General features: G+C 35.8%; 2 protein-coding genes and 1 long non-coding RNA gene across 3 annotated transcripts; 1 reads left to right on the forward strand and 2 right to left on the reverse strand.

Annotated features, from left to right (window-relative positions):
• Nucleotides 1–95: 95 nt before the first annotated feature.
• Nucleotides 96–4,913, reverse strand: LOC117331642 (mediator of RNA polymerase II transcription subunit 20-like). Its single transcript, XM_033890470.1, has 4 exons — nucleotides 4,756–4,913; nucleotides 1,875–2,017; nucleotides 1,265–1,536; nucleotides 96–1,006 (listed from the first exon to the last, which is right to left on the reverse strand). Exons 1-4 carry the CDS (start codon nucleotides 4,767–4,769, stop codon nucleotides 794–796), a joined length of 642 nt encoding a protein of 213 aa, XP_033746361.1. The 5' UTR covers nucleotides 4,770–4,913; the 3' UTR covers nucleotides 96–793.
• Nucleotides 4,914–5,048: 135 nt separating this feature from the next.
• Nucleotides 5,049–10,483, forward strand: LOC117331643 (small nuclear ribonucleoprotein F). Its single transcript, XM_033890472.1, has 4 exons — nucleotides 5,049–5,162; nucleotides 9,023–9,151; nucleotides 9,482–9,546; nucleotides 9,811–10,483. Exons 1-4 carry the CDS (start codon nucleotides 5,157–5,159, stop codon nucleotides 9,875–9,877), a joined length of 267 nt encoding a protein of 88 aa, XP_033746363.1. The 5' UTR covers nucleotides 5,049–5,156; the 3' UTR covers nucleotides 9,878–10,483.
• A 2,083-nt stretch (nucleotides 10,484–12,566) lies between these two features.
• LOC117331644 lies at nucleotides 12,567–17,898 on the reverse strand. The gene is made up of 3 exons (XR_004533618.1): nucleotides 17,776–17,898; nucleotides 13,161–13,374; nucleotides 12,567–12,745 (listed from the first exon to the last, which is right to left on the reverse strand). It is a non-coding gene; the product is annotated as an uncharacterized LOC117331644 (long non-coding RNA).
• Between the last annotated feature and the right edge of the window lie 2,753 nt (nucleotides 17,899–20,651).

A 20,651-nucleotide genomic window follows, 5' to 3' on the forward strand; every position in this document is an offset into this window, starting at 1 on the left:
TCTCCATATGACAATATTTCTTAAAATGCCTAATATAGCAACAATAGCGCTGGATGTTGGATACATTAATGCGACAAATTTCATAAAAACATACATGTACCCTGGTAATTTAATTTCAGCCATACTAAATCTATGTGCTAATACATCATTTACTCTGTAAACAGAAAATTTCCCTGCAGAATCATATTCAAGCATGATTTAAAGAATGTTTTTTTTTATTTACACATCAATGTTATTTCAGTGTACAAAAACTATGGAGTACACACATGTAACTATCAGCATGACAGATAACAATTGTGACATTTGACATGTACACTCATGCAGCACATGAAAATCAAGTGTTCTCAACAATCAAACTTGCATCTACCATTGTCTATAACAGAATTACCCAACATATATTGTATACATACTAATTTGAATGTATTTGAATTGCACCAGTGACATTGCTGACAAAAACAGCTTTAACTTCATTGCTACATTATTTGTCAAATCATATGGACATGATCAGTGAGTGACTTATGATAGGATCATTGAAAATTGATCATGTTATGTAAATGTATATAACACAAGCAAATTGTAGCTTGTCCTTTTACATCTAAGATGTGATTATACTATCACAATGAACAAAGATTAACTTCCCTCAAAACATTATTTCAGTTTTCTTTTTTTCACTTATTTTTCCATATCTGATGCAGCTTTCACTTAATTTTTAAAACAATAGATGGTCAATTCCATTTAAAATATGTTCTTTCAGATTCTGTGCATTTAGTTTGTTTTCAAACCGGAGATGGTATCATCTGTTCTGCTGTCCAGGGGTGGCAGTTTTCCTGAAGGCATTGAAGTGCTCCAGGTACTGGTTGATGGTATCTGCCGGAGTGTATAAAGTGTCCATTTTATTCTTTATATATGGTGGTGGAGTATCTGCTGTATTACCAACAATACTTTGTAAAAGTTCTTTCATTAGATTCCAACAATCACTTGGAACTTGACAAGGACAATATTCAACCTGAAATGAAGTAAATATTAAATTTTGTTGATATCAACCATGCTGACAAAAATATTTTGTCTGAACGTTGATTTCAGAAATTTTTCAGTACTGTTTCAATATACGGGAGTACATATCTGCGGGTTCAGCACATAGATTGGTATGTTGTACATGTATAGAAGGTACATTGTATTTAGTATGGTGTACAGTGATCTATGTTCACATGAACAGACTATCAAATTCTTAGTTTCCCTGAGTAAATTTAAAACTTGATCTTACCTCTATGAGAACACCTTTGAAGTTTGCCACAAGGGACACAGAGCCAATCTTTATGACGAAGTCTGCCAGCTCATATCTCTGGCCACGTGACTCTATTTTGAAACCTTTTCTCTGCTGGAAGAATCCTTCACGTCCAGATTTGGCCTGAGTCATTGTATTCATAATTAAGTCAAATAACATGTCCGACACTAAGACGGTCCCAGAATCCAAAACAGAAAAGCAAGACGCTGGTTGTTCACTGTTATGCAAAATATGTATAGACCTTTGTTGAGCTGCAAAAGCAATCAGTTCTGTATGAAATTATTTTGTTTTCCAAAGACTTCAATAACCAATCACATTTGGGACAAAATATTAAAGAGAATAATAGCAGGTCTTTGAAAAAGAGTAGAGAGTAGGTTTTTACTGGCATAATTTTACTTTCTTTCAAAAAAACATGTATATACATGTATAGTGCATACTGTAATTACCCTATAATACGCCCAGAGGACCAACTCATCATCTCTTAGAAAGAAGGAGGATGGGCTTATTTTGTTTACATATTATCACAGAAAATGTTTCGAGTTAAAATGTTCAGAAAAAAGGGTGTCACATTTTTATTTAGGTGTATTACCATTCTGAGCATGCGACTGGTACGTTTCACAATCCACACAGAAATTGCCTGTCTTGGTTGCACCAATGACCTCCATCTGTTTTTGTAGACCATCCACCACCTGCTGCCCACTTTTACCCTCGGGTATGTTGTATGCATAAACACTGCAATATAAACATAATAGGCAACACTTTTAATGCTGAACCAGTATAAAGATGTTTTATCTAAAATACACTAACTGTTATACACAATAATTATAGCTTTTTAAGTTTTATCAATTTGACAAAATGCTAAAAGTAGAAGGGAATATGGAGAGGCAACTGAAGGGATGATTTAAGATTGTTTACAGGGTGGTGGGGACTAGTTATATAGAGGTTACACAACGAGTGGTTGTTGGATATGGAATTTATTTCTCACGAGTAAGTTATTTTTTAAAAGTTACAAAAGACACGAGCTTTAGCGAGTGTTTTTTGCAACTTTTAAAAAATAACTTACTCGTGTGAAATAAATTCCATATCCAACAATTTCGAGTCGTGTGACCTGTTTCTACCACAATAATATCGGCTTGAATCAAAGGGAAACGTTGTCAAGTATATAATTTCGCGTATGCAAATAAAGTGTACCGGTGATGTCCGGGACCCGGTGATGTGACGTCATTAGATTATTGATGACGTCAATAACAATTGCAGCTTGGGTCAAAGTTCACCGTGTTAGCCAATCGAAATGCGTACAGAGTTTATACCACGTGTGGTATAAACAGATTGTTAATCAACAGCTGTGATGATTAACTGATGGTCTGAGAGTTGAATAACACCGCGTATTGTGGTAGAAAAAAGATATTAACAATATCCTTATGATGTAATCTTAACAGCCTATGAGAAATTAAGATCTGGTACAATAACTTGGGAGCCTGAAAAGCCTTTTTTTCATACATGTACATTTGTAGATGCTAATTTTGCATTTAAACTATTATATCAATGTTGTGGTTATATACATGTATAGGGCCACCACAGGTACTCAAATTTCAATAACTAACCTGTACGCAGGTAGCAAACATATTTTGACCATACGCAAATCACATTGTTTATAACAGACAAAGAGACAAAAAAATAAACACTTTTTAACTATACTTTGTTCATGATGGTATTGTTTTCTTTTCCTTGCATTAATTGCCTGTGTGCAAATGAAATATTAGTTTTTAAAGTTTGTGGTATTGTTATCTTTCACGAGATATTGTTAGAAAAGCTGACAAGAAGAAGATGAAAATCAGTTATGGGACATCAAAATACTAGTAATAAAATGACATTTGACACTGGAGGATATCAAACCCAACTCTTGTTTGAGTACTTGTAACAGCTCTAGTTAGATGTACATTTCTACATGTACTAAGGCAGGCAAATTATTCCAGATTGTTCGTTCTTGGTCAAGTATACTCTTAAATAACAACAACTAATTTACTTAATGATGGATGGTCATGCATGCATGACTGTCAGTTTTGCTTATTACCAGTAGATTGAATGTAGGAAAACATTTGCAAACAGGGTCATCAACCTTTTGAATGGTTTGCCCAATGAGGCTGTTGCTGTGAAATTTGTCAACTGATCTAAATAAAAACTCCACAAACATTCAAGGAACCTCAGTGATAAACTCTAGACGATTGACACCAACTATTCAATGCAGAAATAGTTATATTCCAGCTTAGGAATTCAGGCAGCCTGTAATCTATTGGTCAATATAGTAAGATACTAGCATTTAGTTGTTGACAGACCATTAAACATTACTTGAACACTAGTTTTTATATTTCATTTGTAACATTTATTGCCATTAACAAGGTGTTTGGGGATTGGTCTACTACTTGTTATCTGGCCTCAATTTTTGAACCATTTTACATTATAGGATGTATCAGATTTAGAACAATGAATGGTTTAATCATTAGTTATAGTGCATAGTTCTCATGACTTCAAGACTTTCAACGAAGCTTAATTCTACAAATAATGTAATGAATAGGGTCCTTCAGACTGACCTCATACTGATCAGAATAATAGATAAGGTATGTCACACCCACTGGTAGTCTTAATTGGCTTAGGTTATTTATAAATAGAGTTAAATGGTAAAAAATACATGTGAGCTGATAACTATTGATATAGTAATGGCAGTGAAAAATGAAAGGAAACCATGGGAAAGAGAATTAATCAATCTTCTTCTTGGTACATGACATTTAAAATTTGATAAAGTAAAAGGGAGATATGGACTATTAAAGATGCTGTGATACATAGTCAGACCACCAAAGTCAAACCAGCAGTGGGCGGGGCTAAACTGGACATAGTGACATCACTTATCGCTGTATGAATGGGTTTTTGTTATCGATATGTAAGTACATATCATCCTTTTATGACCCATATCATGACTATATTAGTTGGTCAGTCACATCAATACAGACTCGTCAGCTGAAAGGCCGTAATAGTGGATGTTAAACCCGTTTAATAAATAAAATAAATCAATACAGTACTAGGATATATTATTTCTACCACAGGGGCATGTCTAGTAGTGTTGTATCAAAAATACTTGTACTTTCTACACAAATGCAGCCACCGAATCCCGTTACCTGATGATGACATGAATACAGAAGTTGATGTTCTGTCAATATGTCAATAAGAATATATAATAATCCACATACAAATAGCCTGTATACTATTATTCTAATTGCTAGAACGTACAATATCCTGTGGCATGAACCAGTCTATAAGTGTACAACATCCTGATGATAGTGAAAGTAGAAGTTAGTTAGTGTTGCACATACAGTCCATAATCCAATAATCAATAACATTGATGTTATGTGAAGACATGGTTTATGCATAAATATAATAACAATATATGAGTTGCAGTATATAGCGATACTTACCAAACAACACCCATCCTCAACAATCAAAAGCTATACAACCGACCGGTTTCTGCTGTTTTTGCCGGTGTGAAGTTGCAAACAATGGTTGTGATATTGCACTTAGAGTTATAAGCGGAATACACAACTGCAATTTGTCTTGTACTAGGGTATGGCGTCTATTCTTGTTAATCATTGTGGACATTTTAATTTAAACACATTTATGAGTTTGATTGGTTTTTTTTAAATATTAGAAGTTATATGGAAATTTATGAATAAAAGATACATTTTTCCGCATAATACACATTTTGTAATCTTAAAAATGTATTCAAACACCGGAAGCAAGTACAGCGCATGTCATACGTTCGGACCACGCTTTTGCAGCCAAAACATAAAGAAGAGTTTCGACGACTTCCATCGCAAACATGACGGTAATTATCAATACATAAAGATTAGGCGCCGTGCATTAGAATAGTTCGTTTATCAGCGCGGTAAATGGTACTTCACATGACTCATTATTGTCTTTTTACGAGGGAACATCTTGGTGAACGTTGAAAAAAAAGGGGGGGGGGGGGGGGGGAGTCATGTCTCATTAATCAATGTGATATTTCCCTCATTTTCTTGCTGAGCGACACACAGGGAATATTAAAAAATAAATCCGACCGCTGTATTTTAAACGGGAACTAAATCGTACTATTAAGATATATGATAACTTTCAGGGATTGACACTAATTAACTATTATTAGCAATAACAGACTATTTTTTTTTAATTATAGGAAACATTTCATGTTATACATTGTTGGAAAGGTCTTTACAAATAGGGTTAAATGGTGAAAAAATGAAGACTCTACCTTCAAAATTGACAGAGTTATGGCACTTTGAAATGTAGGAAAAACAACTGGATTCTGCCATCAAAGGATACTTTCCTATTTCTTCAAAAAATAAGGCAACTATCTTCAGGAAGATGTGTTTATTGTTATATTTCAAGTCAATATAATTGTAACAAGAAATATCTTTAAAAAAGATAAACGGCATAGTTTTAATGCTGGTGGTTATCATGTAAAACTGATGGTGAAATAAATTTACGAACTAAAGTGTTTTAGCACGAATAACTAAATCATTTTTAGTAATAATAAGACTGCATGCATTTGAATCAGGAATATAATTTATAATATTTATAATTATGAAAATGGAAATGTATTTGATTATTGAATTGATTTCTTTGTGAAAAAAATGAGTCAAGTGCAATCTGAATCTATACATTTAAATTAAAGAACATACTTTTATATTATTACCATCCATTAAAACTAGAGATCACCACTCAAATTGACGACTTTTTCGTGTAAAAACGCTTGATTAATAGGCCTACCGTACGTTTTTATATTCCATAAGTAGTGAACTACGACTACTAGATTAGAGGTATCCCCCTTCGAAAATCATGGCGAATTACATTTCAGTGGGGAATACTCATCTTCTTTGACCCTGCGCATGGTTGCGCTTCATTCTAAAGTTTTGACAGTTATGTTTTCTGAAAGAAAAGTGCCCTAGGTTTCATAATATCACTAGTCAAGGGGATGTCGCAAAGGGTAAGTAAAGAAATATTAACGATTTTATCGGTACCTCGTCTCTCCGCTCCAGTTTCTGTTGCCAAACTATTTTCTTTTCTGGTTTACTACATGTTTAGATATTGCTTTGCATTCCTTTTAGTCAAAACACACAATTGATTTCGATTCACACGTGTCTTTATATATATTTTAAGCCTCTTTTGCTGTCACATGGCTACCAAAATGGCAGCGATGACGCCATTTTTACGCTGTGGGAGGCTATGAATAAAGGCGTTTTTGCTGAAGAAAACATCGATAAACGTAATAATCATATGAAAGACAAGTAGAACATACTTCATTGTGATTACTCTTTAGTGAAAATAGAAAGAACAGACAATTATAGCTGGTAAACATGGAATTAAACATTGACCTATTTATCACGGGGCAGAATGGGAAAGTGCCATAACTTGCGTATGCCTGTCATTGCTACAATTACTAACTTGTACATGTACCTTGACAAGACCGCCGGGCTGACAAGTTTTGGAATGAGGCAGCCAAAGAATTGTCCCTCAAGCTCTTAACCCAACACTGAGGAAACAAATGAATATTCTAGATGCAGTTTCCTGCATTCTAGTTCATTCTGAGCATAAAATATAAGATCTTACATCAAAGGGTTTCATGAAAAATGTTTTGAAAATAAAATTATTGAAGTAAATGAAGAAAAATTTAGTTGCACATTATACATTTGACTGAAAATGTTGGCAGCCCAAAGGGCTGCTGGTCTGGACATTCTGGCAGCCCGACCAGATTCCAGGGCTGCTAGGCTACTGTTGGTATCGATCCCTGACTGTATATAATTTCTCTAATTATGGTGATCTAGTGCACGTGTCATTACACGAGTCATAGCTTCGATAACGTAGCTTTGGAGGATGGACGGACAATTTCTGACAAATGGTCGTCGTCACAGCTACGATTCCCTTCCATTGACGATAGTGTTGCAAAGTAGCTGTTGAAATCTCGCGGGAAATCTCATTATCATAAATTTATTTTGATTTCCTTATAAAGAAATTGACCTTTACACTTTAATCAAAGATGGCGGTATGTGCGAACTGATATCTCTGTGTCTTGTTTGTTTTGGATTTTACTTTGTTTGTTTTGGATTTTACCATTTATTGTCAAAGAAATGACGTAATGTGCAGGTTTGTGGATTGAATGTTGATATATAGATACCAGAATCATCAATTTCCATGTGTTTCTTTATCCGAGTGAATTATATTAAATCATAGCTTAATACTGCCCAATGTGAATCACATCAGGGCTTGCTACACTATTGGCAATGGGAGGGACTTCATACCCTGTCGGAGAGCAGTGTAGGCAGGGTATGGATATTCGTTCTACATGAGTCACAGTGTTTGGAAAAACCACCAACTTGCGTATGATATGCAACCTTACGTATTATGGTTACTAAAAATTGCCAAAATCACTCTAAAGTAAAAAAAAAAAAAAAAAAAAATCTGTCTGGGTTTCATTTATTTAGTCATCAAACAAAACAAATAGAAAAATGAAAATTATTTGCATGTTGGAACGTACCAAAATTTGATGCAATGCTTTCCGATAGAGTAACATCAAGTTGCTAGGTAGAGAACTCTTTCAGTTTCATTAAATTAACAGTAGGTAAAATATTATTAACCATCAAACCACCATTCAAAAATATATTTCAAAATTTACTGTTTAATTGATTTTGACTATTTTAAGTCCATACTCCAATTGGTGTATCTGCCTATTTATATATATTATTTTTATATTATATGCAAGATGGCAGTTTACCCCAATCTGATGTAATTATGTTAACCCTGTTAATCTTAACTGTCCGCGCGAGGTTAGATCTTTATTAGCATTTATTAGCATAAATAATGGACGCAGGCTTGTAGCCTCTATATCCATATCCATATCAATACATAGTATAATATAAATATTTCCTGTGTCTAACATTATTTCAATTTTTATGACAGAATCAGCATTGACAATAATTTGTGGCAAGCTATTCCATAAATCAATAACTCGGTAACTGAAAAAATGTTTCCTTCCATCAAGACGACATCGCTTTTTGAATATTTTCTTATCGTGACCTCTGGTTCTACTCATATTGTCCATTTGGAAAAAGTTCTACTCATATTGTCCATTTGGAAAAAGTTTTTTGTTATTCTACTATCGTATATGTTATTTACTATCTTAAAAACGTTAATCATATCTCCTCTGGTCCTACGGTGCTGTAGCGTTGGGAGATTTAACTGTTGTAGCCGTTCCGGGTACGAGATATTTTTAAATCCAGGGATCAGTTTTGTTGCCCTTCTCTGCACATTTTCAATGAGTTCTATATCTTTTACTTTTGATGGGTTCCAAACACTTGCAGCATACTCAAGGGGGGGTCTAACTAGAGCTTTAAATAGCATTTTGAACACAAGTTCGTCCAGATTCACTTCCAGTTAATCATAGTATGCCAATCCTTCAACAGAACATTATGCAACCACAGACTTTTCAAAGTAAAACTTATGCACAGTACCTTTGAGTGGCCTTTGCACTTTGATTTTAATCCAGACTCGTTCTGTCATGATGGATGATGCTTATTTACATTCAATGGCCATGTATACGTAACAGAAGTCATATTCCCCCATCAATAATTCTAAGTGTAATGTATAGTGTAATCATTGTTGTGATGACTTTAACTTATCTGATTGATCTTTCAGTCAACACTGCCAATGAACCCAAAACCATTTTTGAATGGTCTGACGGGAAAACCTGTGATGGTCAAGCTAAAGTGGGGTATGGAATACAAGGGCTACTTGGTATCGGTTGATGGCTACATGAACTTACAGGTATATCCAACAGAATGTACATCATGGCTTTGCCCATACTTTGGTTCTTCTTAATCCATAGATATTGTTAAAATGAATGAGTAAAATTTAATAGCTGCATTAATTTGTGTTTGTTCCATATCAAGATTTGTATTTTCTAATTTTGAGTTTAACTGTGTCACAAAGTCCTGTATTTCTTATCTATATGATACTGGTCTATGGAGAAATTTGTTAGAAGTGAAGGAATTCAATTTTAAAATAGAATTATCCTTTTAACACAGTTAAGTGTCTAGTTTAGACATAACTATTGCAAAATTGAATTTAAAATTTTCACTAAAAATTTATTTTCAGTTGGCAAATACAGAAGAATTCATTGATGGTGCACTCACAGGAAATCTCGGTGAAGTTTTAATACGGTAATGAAATCTGAGTATACAAGTGTAAAGTACAACTTGGTTTGGTGGTCCGGTCTAGGATCTTCAAAATAAATTAACAAAGAGGGGCTTTCATTTGTACTGACTGTTAATTTTGGTCCAAAAACTACACCTCGACTTTTACACATTCTAAGGTCTATGTGAGCAGACAATGAGGTTATGAATCTCCCTGGTTAAATTGGAAGTAGGCAGTTCTGACGATTTTGAATTATATCACCTTATTTTGTGCATTTGTTTCTGTTGTAGGTGTAACAATGTTCTATACATCAGAGGAGTAGAAGAGGAAGACGAAGAAGGGGAGATGAAGGATTAAACTTTTGATACTCTGATATTGTAATGTGTTTTAAACATTATGTACTGCCAGGTGCCTAGCAAGCAAGCATGTAATGCAAAGGCTGCTGTGGAGAACTGAACAGAAACGTACATGTTATTCCAGTGGTGTAATAAAGGCGACATGATCAGTGTACGGCGGATCTGAAAATACCACTATAACGTTCCAGTTATCGGAGTAGAACAGTGAAAAGACGTTGAGATGATTAGACCATGCTGTCATGTTTCTTTAAGATGAAAATAGATAATGAAAAAGAATTTTGCCATAGATAATAGAAATTACAGAAAACAAATATTCAATCTAGGATAAATTGCAAATGTTTGAATTAAAGCAATAGACACAATCCATTTTGAAAGGGTTACTAGAATAATTTGAATTAGTGAACAGGGTTCAATATAAGCAACTCTAGCAGGACTGGATAAGGTGAACAAGCGGGGGGGTATTGTGTCTATTGGAAGACACTTGCAAAAGTGTGTCTAAATGTGACCATGTTATCTTTCATTAATCATCACTTTTATTGCATTTTTGTTGCTTCATTATTGTTTTATTTTGTCATGTCATAAAATAAAAGTAAATACTAAAGTAAAACTCACGTGTCTCTTTTTCTTGATGAACAAGATTGCAGGGCCTGCAAAATCATTTTTGGGAGAACCAGGCCAAAATGAAATATTGTTTTCCTTGTAATCAATTTCATGGTGACCTTACCTAGTATTACAGTTCCTGACTGAAGTTTTGAGGTTGAATACATGTACATAATGCAACTCCAGTTCAAACATTTCTGATAGTTGCGGTCCTTTGTAACTTAGATTTGTACACGTCTTTTGATAACCTCTTGTGACTGAGGAAGTTCAACAGTTTTGAACAAAATGTTTCACATATTTCATTCATGTGACATGAATGAAGCTTCTTGGCACATGAAATTGCAGAATTGTAAGGATGCACCATTGAAATCTTCTGTAGTTATGTCTTGTCAAAAGATGTGCTAATATTCTAAATCGCAAAAAATCTATATTTGAATTTTCCTGCTACTGCCTACAAATGGTCTTGAATACAAATTCTGTCTTTTGCATGTTATGCTCTGCAGTGCTCTTGTTCATTCTTTACGATATGTCTAGAAGTTCAGGTATCACAAACTGGCCCACTTTCTAGATGGATTTTGTTGTTGGCAACCAATATTACTAATCATCATTGTACTAGATGACCATTTCATTGCAATGTGATTTTTAGCTTGCAGTGAGCTTTACGATTGGTGTTTAAGTGGGATTCTATCGTCCAACTTTTAACTTCTAGAAAACTATAAGCAACTGAGAACTATTATTTGGCCAGGAGCTATGTGGGGAAGAGTACATTAAAAGTTATGTTGTATATTACAACCTATTTTCAAGGTCACAGGCCAAATATTAAAGACTTCAAGAATCTGCTGAGTCCCGTTCCTAGGGCAGAGTTGTATACATTTTCCTGATATAAATGACCAACATGTTTTCAAGGTCACAGAGGTGAAATATTTCAAATTCATTTGAGAATTTTCTCAAATTCTTTGAGAACAAAGGCACTCCTCTTTGGCCAGTAATTTAAGTTCTTGCTATGGTTTCCTCACACCAATCGCCTTGACAAATGACAAGGTCACAGTATAGTCATATATGTGAAAAAACTTTGAGAATCTTTTTCTGCAGTTTCAGAGGCTTGTTACCAGCAGGTACGTAGGACAGTGGAATAAAATGTCCTCATATAAATTACCTTGACCGTTTTTAAGGTCGCAGTGGCCAAGTAGTTGAAAAACAAATGGTAAAGCTTATTCCAAAGTTCTTAAATACCCAGGGTAATCATCTAAGGCTATTAGGTTCCTGCTATGGACTGATTTGAAATTTCCTCGTAATAATGACCTTGACCTGTTTTCAAAAATCACAGTGGTTAGATATGTAAAAAAATTCCAATAATCTTATTTTTAAGTTGCAGATGATATATAGGCATAACATTTCCCCAGCAAGTAACAAGGATTGAGTGCTATAAAGATTCAGCAATAGCATGCAAATGACCCTTGCCTAAATTCAATATCTACGTAACCAATATGAATATGTGACCATGTACACTATGCATACTACCCAGGGTCAACAACATGTATAATGTCATATTTCTACAAGTTATGGGTTTCACATTGGTTGTGTTTGATTAACAAAAACACCCAAGAGATGATTTTTGGTATTTCAATACCATTACTGACTTGGACAATGGATCTATGAAAAAATCTACAGTATGATTCATCAATGCACCTCTGTTAGAAATATTGTATACCATATCCTAAAGTATCACTAATATATTACAGTTAACATGAAATTGGAAATGGTTATTTTGGCATTTTCCTTACTGGCCATGTGAGAGATTCAGGCCCTCTGGGCCTCTTGTAATATATTATAAAGTTTTGCCTTTATCCTACATATTAACCCCATAAAAGTACAAATCTAACCAACACTACAAGGTTCATATGGATACTGCATTGCTGGTCCATGGTATTTGCCCATTTGATTCTTGATTAATTGCAGGAAACGGAACAGGCAATTGATAATAATGTACATGTATACAAGAATATTGATGCTGTTTGGCACAGACAATGCTACATTTCCTTAACCTTCCATGATTTTTGTGCCAAACATGTCAAAGAAGACACAACTACTTTGTATTTAGATATGGTATCCAGCCACTCGCACAAGTTTAATACACAACAACATTTAAAACATGTACTCTTAACAAATTGTCATTGTCGCCATCCACTATTTATGTTTAATTTGCCACTTGCACTGTAACAATCGCACACTCTTCAAATGGAATTTTGCCAAAGTCACTGGGACCAATCTGAAATTCAACAAAAAATGCTATAACCCTAATATTTCAACTCTAAATAAGAAGATCATTTCAAACACACTTATAAAGCAGCTTTTTTTTCTGCCAGTCATCAACAATACATGTAGCTATTTCTGAGAAGCAGATGTCGTCAATTCTTCATTGATGGATGGGATTTGCACTTGCGGAAATAAATATATGACCTAACAGAAGCATAATCTTTAACTTGAATGATATATCATTGTCAATTTTCACAGAACATACGATACAATTTTGATAAAGCAGACAGATACTGCCTCCTGACGATTATTGATTTTTAGACTTTATTTTATCGGATTCCATGAAAATATTTACATACAGGTATATGTTAATCAAAAGTAATTGTCACCCATTAAATTCAAATAACAAGTAATGATAATGGTCTTACCAGATTTTCCAGAATCTGATAGAGATGGTAGTTTTGTTAAATACATCAGTTTGTAGCAAGTCGGGAGACCTCTCCTGCCAGTTTTCCTGCCTGATCAGCCACCCCTGCTGTTGCAGCTGCTGCCATTTCTGCAGCTGCCATATCCTCTGCAGCCGACATATCACGTGCAATGTAGATGGCTCCTAGAAAAAGGCCCCAACTGAGCACTAATTTTCTGAAAAAATCAAGTTTGCAGCAATGCTAAATAAATATCATAGAATCTCTGAAGAAAACAATAAAAGTTGCAATGCAAACATTATAGGGATCAATTTACAGATGTGAACACAGTGTATTCCTATCTGAACAGTTAAACCCTCTCAATTAGCTTGACTTGTACATGTTATTAAGTTATTGATAATCCCATGTTATATCAAATGTACATGTAGCAAATATCGGTACATTTGTGGACATTATATACGTATCGGTATACTATGTCACTATTGTCAGAGGACTTTATTGATACCACAAGTCGAAATTATTTACAGGGTGTAAAACTTTCATGTGGAATTTGAAATTCGTGCTTTGGGGTGGTGTTTACACTGACAGTTGTTAAAAAAATACGATGAAAAAAATTGAAGCCTACAATTATGGTTAGTTTAGTTGGCTATACATGTATGATTTTGTTTTGTAGTGTACATGTGTTATCTCCCTTGTACCAAATATTGTAAGTTGAAAATTTTTTAATTTGTTGAAGCACTTTTTTACAAAAACAATATGAAATTTCAGTTATACCAGACTTTTTTACCTTTCACTTAGTCCAAATTCACCATACATTGGACAGTGTATTTACAAGAATATGTGCATATGATTAACTGCAATATCATTTAAATATCTGTATTCATACAAAAATGAATCGTGATAATCTGAGGTGTTAATTCTGTCGTGATGAACCAATTGGGACATTTTTTACATCCTTGCATTGCAATGGGACAATTATAGATATGTACAAAAAGAATGCAAACAACAGCTTAGGAAAGCAGAATGGAACTACATCAACCAAACTATCAAAGAAGGTCTGGAAAACAAAAACAACGTACACAAGCCATTCTGGAAATACATAAAATCAAAGCATCAAGACAACATTGGAGTTTCCCCACTAAAACATAAAGGCTCCTTAACAATAGATCAAAGGTAAAGCAGAGATCCTGGTAAACAAATTTTAAATCACGTGTCCACCAGAGAAGAAACTGCACAAAATACACCACCAACAACCAAAAAAATATCATCGGAAATCAGAAAAATAACCATCACAACAAAAAAAACCTAAAACTACTCTGTAAAATTAACCCATCAAAAGCATCAGGACCTGATAAAATTCCAAACAGAATCCTAGAGGACTGAAATAGAACCCTCACATTTGGAACATTACAAAACAAGAGATCCCAGAGGGATCTTGGCGCCCACCATTGAATGATCTTTATAGGTTCCATGTCAGATTGATCTTTTCTCTACTTTTCCCTTCCTCTAAGTCTTACTAATCTGTGTAAATTCAGAAACAGCCCTCTAGTACTTTTCAAACAAGGGAAACCTATATATAAAATTTAAGATTTAGCGATAATGGCTGTCTATCGGCCATTTTGTTTTCGGATTGGTCCCAAAATGCAACACCAGGGACCAAGGGGAACCTACATATGAAATTTGAGAAAGATCCTTTCAGTACCTTCTGTAAAATAGCGATAACAAACTTCAATTGTCAAAATACAAGATGGCTGCCTGTCGGCCTGGTTGTTTTCTGACTGGTCTCAAAATGCAATATGCATAACTAGGCACCGAGGGAAACCTACATATGAAGTTTGAGAACGATCCCTTCATTACTTTCTGAGAAATAGCGATAACAAACTTCAATTGTCAAAATCCAAGATGGCTGCCTGTCGGCCATGTTATTTTCCGTTTGGTCTCAAAAATGCAATATGCATAACTAGGCACCAAGAGGAACCTATATATGAAATTTGAGAAAGATCTCTTCAGTACATTCTGAGAAATAGCGATAACAAACTTCAATTGTCAAAATCCAAGATGGCTGCCTGTCGGCCATGTTGTTTTCCGTTTGGTCTCAAAAATGCAATATGCATAACTAGGCACCCAGAGGAACCTATATCTGAAATTTGAGAAAGATCTCTTCAGTACATTCTGAGAAATAGCGATAACAAACTTCAATTGTCAAAATCCAAGATGGCTGCCTGTCGGCCATGTTGTTTTCCAATAGGTCTCAAAATGCTTTATGCATAACTAGGCACCAAGGGAAACATACATATGAAATTTGAGAAAGATCTCTTCAGTACATTCTGAGAAATAGCGATAACAAACTTCAATTGTCAAAATCCAAGATGGCTGCCTGTCGGCCATGTTGTTTTCCGATTGGTCTCAAAATGCAATATGCATAATTTGGTACCAAGGGGAACCTACATATGAAATTTGAGAAAGATCCCTTCAGTACATTCTGAGAAATAGCGATAACAAACTTCAATTGTCAAAATCCAAGATGGCTGCCTGTCGGCCATGTTGTTTTCCAATAGGTCTCAAAATGCAATATGCATAACTAGGCACCAAGGGGATGCTACATATGAAATGTGAGAAAGATCTCGTCAGTGCATTCTGAGAAATAGCGATAACAAACTTCAATTGTCAAAATACAAGATGGCTGCCTGTCGGCCATGTTGTTTTCCGATTGGTCCCAAAATGTGATATGCATAACTAGGCACCAAGGGGAACCTACATATGAAATTTGAGAAAGATCCCTTCAGTACTTTCTGAGAAATAGCGATAACAAACTTCAATTGTCAAAATCCAAGATGGCTGCCTGTCGGCCATGTTGTTTTCCGATTGGTCTCAAAATGCAATATGCATAACTAGACACCAAGGGGAACCTACATCTGAAATTTGAGAAAGATCCCTTCAGTACTTTCTGAGAAATAGCGATAACAAACTTCAATTGTCAAAATCCAAGATGGCTGCCTGTCGGCCATGTTGTTTTCAGATTGGTCTCAAAATGCAATATGCATAACTAGACACCAAGGGGAACCTACATCTGAAATTTGAGAAAGATCCCTTCAGTACTTTCTGAGAAATAGCGATAACAAACTTCAATTGTCAAAATCCAAGATGGCTGCCTGTCGGCCATGTTGTTTTCCGATAGGTCTCAAAATGCGATATGCATAACTAGGTACCAAGGTGAACCTACATATGAAATTTGAGAAAGATCCCTTCAGCACTTTCTGAGAAATAGCGATAACAAGAATTGTTTACGGACGGACGGACGGACGGACGGAGGGACGGACGGACGGACGGACGGACGACGGACCACGGACGCAGGGCGATTTGAATAGCCCACCATCTGATGATGGTGGGCTAAAAAGCTAGTTCAACTCTTGGCTTCCTAAAAAGAAACCTGAAACACTGCCAATCCTTGTGCAAAAAAAACCAGCATATATTAATTATATCCCTGGTACGTTCCATCCTCGAGTACGGCACCATAATTTGGGACCCATACACCAAAAAAGAAATTGACAAACTGGAAAGAGTTCATGATCAGTGACTGGCAGCCAGATTTATAATAACACCTATATATAGGACCAGGGAGGAGGGATGCGTCACACAGATGCTAGAGGACCTGAAACTCCCAACTCTTCAGACCAGGCGTGTGGAACAAAGAGTGACCTTCACAGGCTTCATGTACAAAATAGTTGAGGGAATGTTGCCATCCATACCCCCAGACGAATACTTAACAAGGCAACGGCCATAAAGAAGCATCAAAGCTAAGTATTTCGAAAACTACATCACTTCGAACATAATAGAAAAAAACATCACAAAAATTCCAAACCACTTACAATATCAACACACAATTGTGAGCAATACAAAAACCCATTTTTTGTACGCACAGAGATAGGCTGGAACCACCTTAGATTAGGTGGTTCTAGTCTATCACTGATTCACTGTACACATTTGCCTACAAAGAATGAGTTCTAAGATGATAAAATAGTGCGTGCCCCCAGAGACATATATACTGTATATAGGTCTCTGGTGCCCCATCATTGGAGGTTTTCAGGAACGCATTCACACACCAATATATATATAGTCCCTCCAAATCTCTCTCTTTACCGTTGTATTAAAACCCGAAAGGGTATTACAACGTACTAAGATATAGATTGGGGCAATACACGTCTCTGATTGGGGTAACGTTATTAGATGCACAGGTACTTGTGGACATGATTATGATATTTCTAATTCAAATGTTTCATTATAGACGAGTAAATTATTGTATTACAATCGCATGCTTCATTTGAAAAAATATATCGTACCTCGGCCTTATAAATACTAAATTATAAGGCCGAGGTACGATATTTTTTTTCAAATTAAGCATGCGATTGTAATACAATAATTTACTCGTCTATAATGAAACATTTGAATTAGAAATATCATAATCATGTCCACAAGTACCTGTGAGATAATCGTTGAACTTCAACTTGTCCTTGATATGGACTAATTGATGACAGCGTATATATCTGTATTTAATTCATCAAAGCTGTATCAATACGTTGATATATTTCAACATGAAAAGCGATTTTGGATACCTTACCGTATAAACGGGTCGGAACAGCATTGCTTGATAGTGTTTTTGATGTTAGCCATGCTGTGTTTTGGAAGCGTCTCACAAACGTTGATCGCCATAGAGTAGTCAAGATCACACAGACGTTTTATTGAGTATTTGCGGTTAGGAAATGATGAACCGATTGCTATGAAAATTGGCATGTTTTGTTCAAATTGCAAAGATTTGTAACGTCAGAGTTAGGCTAGATGTCATAAGCTTTCCATGCTATTTATTTTCTATATATTTGGATGGCATTTTTATTTCTCTTAAATATGGAAATTTGAGCATTTTTTTTTGTAAAACAAAAAACAAAAACAAACAAATCATGCAAAACACCAACATTTTGCCATGAACGAAATCGTATTATTACTTTTCTTTCAGTGATAGCTAAAAAATTAGATTATGGAAGAATTAACCTTATCATAGAAATACAATCAATAAACACATTATTATGTTTTCTTGTTGTCACTTAAATTATAATTTGTATAAATGGGAGTTATCTTTCCTATATACATGTAGCTATCTATATAATTTCATCAAGTTACTCTCCTCAATGTCTAATAAAGGTTCGTACCAGTGCTCACAAGGCAAATTATACCAATTACATGTACAAGTGTACTCAAACGTAGCTCTGACGTTCGATTGGATTTTTTTTATGGAGATAGCATTTCATGAGTGTAAATTGTCAAATTTGTTGATCCTTTATTAGAATCTAATTCCTTTTGAATTTGAGATCTGTTTTATTCTACCAGAAGCAATACTTCTCCTATAATTTGAAAAGCTCGCAAAGAAGAGAATAGAAAGCATCACAAATAAATCAAGGGTCCTGTGTTATAAAATTGACAGATTTGGACGTCTTATGTCGTCTAGATCTTACAAGAATCACATGATAGATCGACTTAGATTCACATGGGATCACGGACACTCTAAATCGGGTTGCGGTACGTTCATGTATAGATGGGTTACGACAAACTACAGTACAATTGGAGAAAGAAAAAGATAAAATACAGAAATACAATTTATAATTATCTGCAGCAGAAAAAAAAGATCTACATACCCCCAATCAATGCCAGTTTCAACGGCAGCGAGGTCTTTCAGTGTCATGAGAAGGGTAAAGACAGCTTCGGTCAACAATGAAAACGGGGCGTCTCTGGATTGGCAAGATATATTGCTTCAAGACAGTGGAGCTAGATTTAGACCAAATCGTCACAAAGTTTGCAGGCAAGAAAGACAGAAAACTTGATTTTGTTTAGTTCCGAAAGCATTCACAATTTCAGCTTATATCATCAGTGTCAAGCACTATCTGGAGATTAGAAAAATCTTTACTCCAACATAACCCCGAATAGAACTCTGGCTATATATTTTATAATGAGTGACATGTATCAGATGCCTATGCAATCATGCTCTTAGTTGTCATGAAATGATCTCACCTAATGCTAGATAATCATATTTCCAAATCGTTTCTTAATTATTTCGGTCTCTTTCTTCTGTTTTCTACGGGTTAATTTCTTTTATTGTAGTTAATTTTTGGTCAATTCAACTTCCTTTCCTCTTCAGCGTTTGAGGGGCTTCGCGCCCTCCCTCATCCCCTTCCCCATACCAGGGCTTTGCCCCTTGACCCAAAGAGGAGACTTCCGCCCCCTGCACCCCAGCCAATTTGCGTACACATTAAGATTGTCTGGCTACGCGCCTGGCTGAACCATTCATATCATTTGCTGGTTTCACACCAAGGTTTTTACGAATCACAGTAAAACCTTTAAGAGATAGATCTAAGACGAGAAGGGGCTTATCAATTGGGTTTTATACCATCTCTGGAAGCTATATAATGAATATATCTCTACCAATAACTTTGTTGACATCAAATGATGTACATTGTATATTGTTCTGGATAAAAGTTTAGGGTTGATTTAATATTGTCAAACGTCCTACAAATAGTCAGGGTAATTTAAGGACGACCTCCATGTGTGCGAGGCGAATGCTTACAGGTGTTTTTGGGAGGCTAATTATGTTAGTGTTAGTCTACAAGTGATAGTGCGGAACTGATGCCGAATTTAAAACGCTTTGCTTACGTCACTGAACTATACTGACAAAGACACACGTCAGGACACCCCACCCGGTCACATTATACTGACAAAGACATACGTCAGGACAACCCAACCGATCACATTATACTGACAAAGACATACGTCAGGACACCCCACTCGGTCACATTATACTTACAAAGACATACGTCAGGACACCCCACCCGGTCACATTATACTGACAAAGTCACACGCCAGGACACCCCACCCGGTCACATTATACTGACAAAGACATACGTCAGGACACCCCACTCGGTCATATTATACTGACAAAGTCACACGCCAGGACACCCCACCCGGTCACATTATACTTACAAAGACATACGTCAGGACACCCCACCCGGTCACATTATACTGACAAAGTCACACGCCAGGACACCCCACCCGGTCACATTATACTGACAAAGACATACGTCAGGACACCCCACTCGGTCATATTATACTGACAAAGACATACGTCAGGACACCCCACCCGGTCACATTATACTGACAAAGTCACACGCCATGACACCCCACTCGGTCACATTATACTGACAAAGACACACGTCAGGACAACCCAACCGGTCACATTATACTGACAAAGTCACACGCCAGGAAAACCCAACCGGTCACATTATACTGACAAAGACATACGTCAGGACACCCCACTCGGTCATATTATACTGACAAAGTCACACGCCAGGACACCCCACTCGGTCACATTATACTGACAAAGACATACGTCAGGACAACCCAACCGGTCACATTATACTGACAAAGACATACGCCAGGACACTCCACCCG

The sequence above is a fragment of the Pecten maximus genome, chromosome 7 (genome assembly GCF_902652985.1).
Source record: "Pecten maximus chromosome 7, xPecMax1.1, whole genome shotgun sequence".
In the NCBI taxonomy this organism is placed as follows: Eukaryota; Metazoa; Mollusca; class Bivalvia; order Pectinida; family Pectinidae; genus Pecten; species Pecten maximus.

Excerpts from the sequence above, each read along its gene's own strand:
- LOC117331642 (XM_033890470.1), bottom strand. Across the intron at positions 1,537-1,874 it reads CCAGTCGCATGCTCAGAATG|CTCAACAAAGGTCTATACAT; the intron begins GTAATACACCTA and ends TTGCTTTTGCAG. Across the intron at positions 1,007-1,264 it reads TCAAAGGTGTTCTCATAGAG|GTTGAATATTGTCCTTGTCA; the intron begins GTAAGATCAAGT and ends ACTTCATTTCAG.
- LOC117331643 (XM_033890472.1), top strand. Across the intron at positions 9,152-9,481 it reads ATGGCTACATGAACTTACAG|TTGGCAAATACAGAAGAATT; the intron begins GTATATCCAACA and ends ATTTATTTTCAG. Across the intron at positions 9,547-9,810 it reads CTCGGTGAAGTTTTAATACG|GTGTAACAATGTTCTATACA; the intron begins GTAATGAAATCT and ends TTTCTGTTGTAG.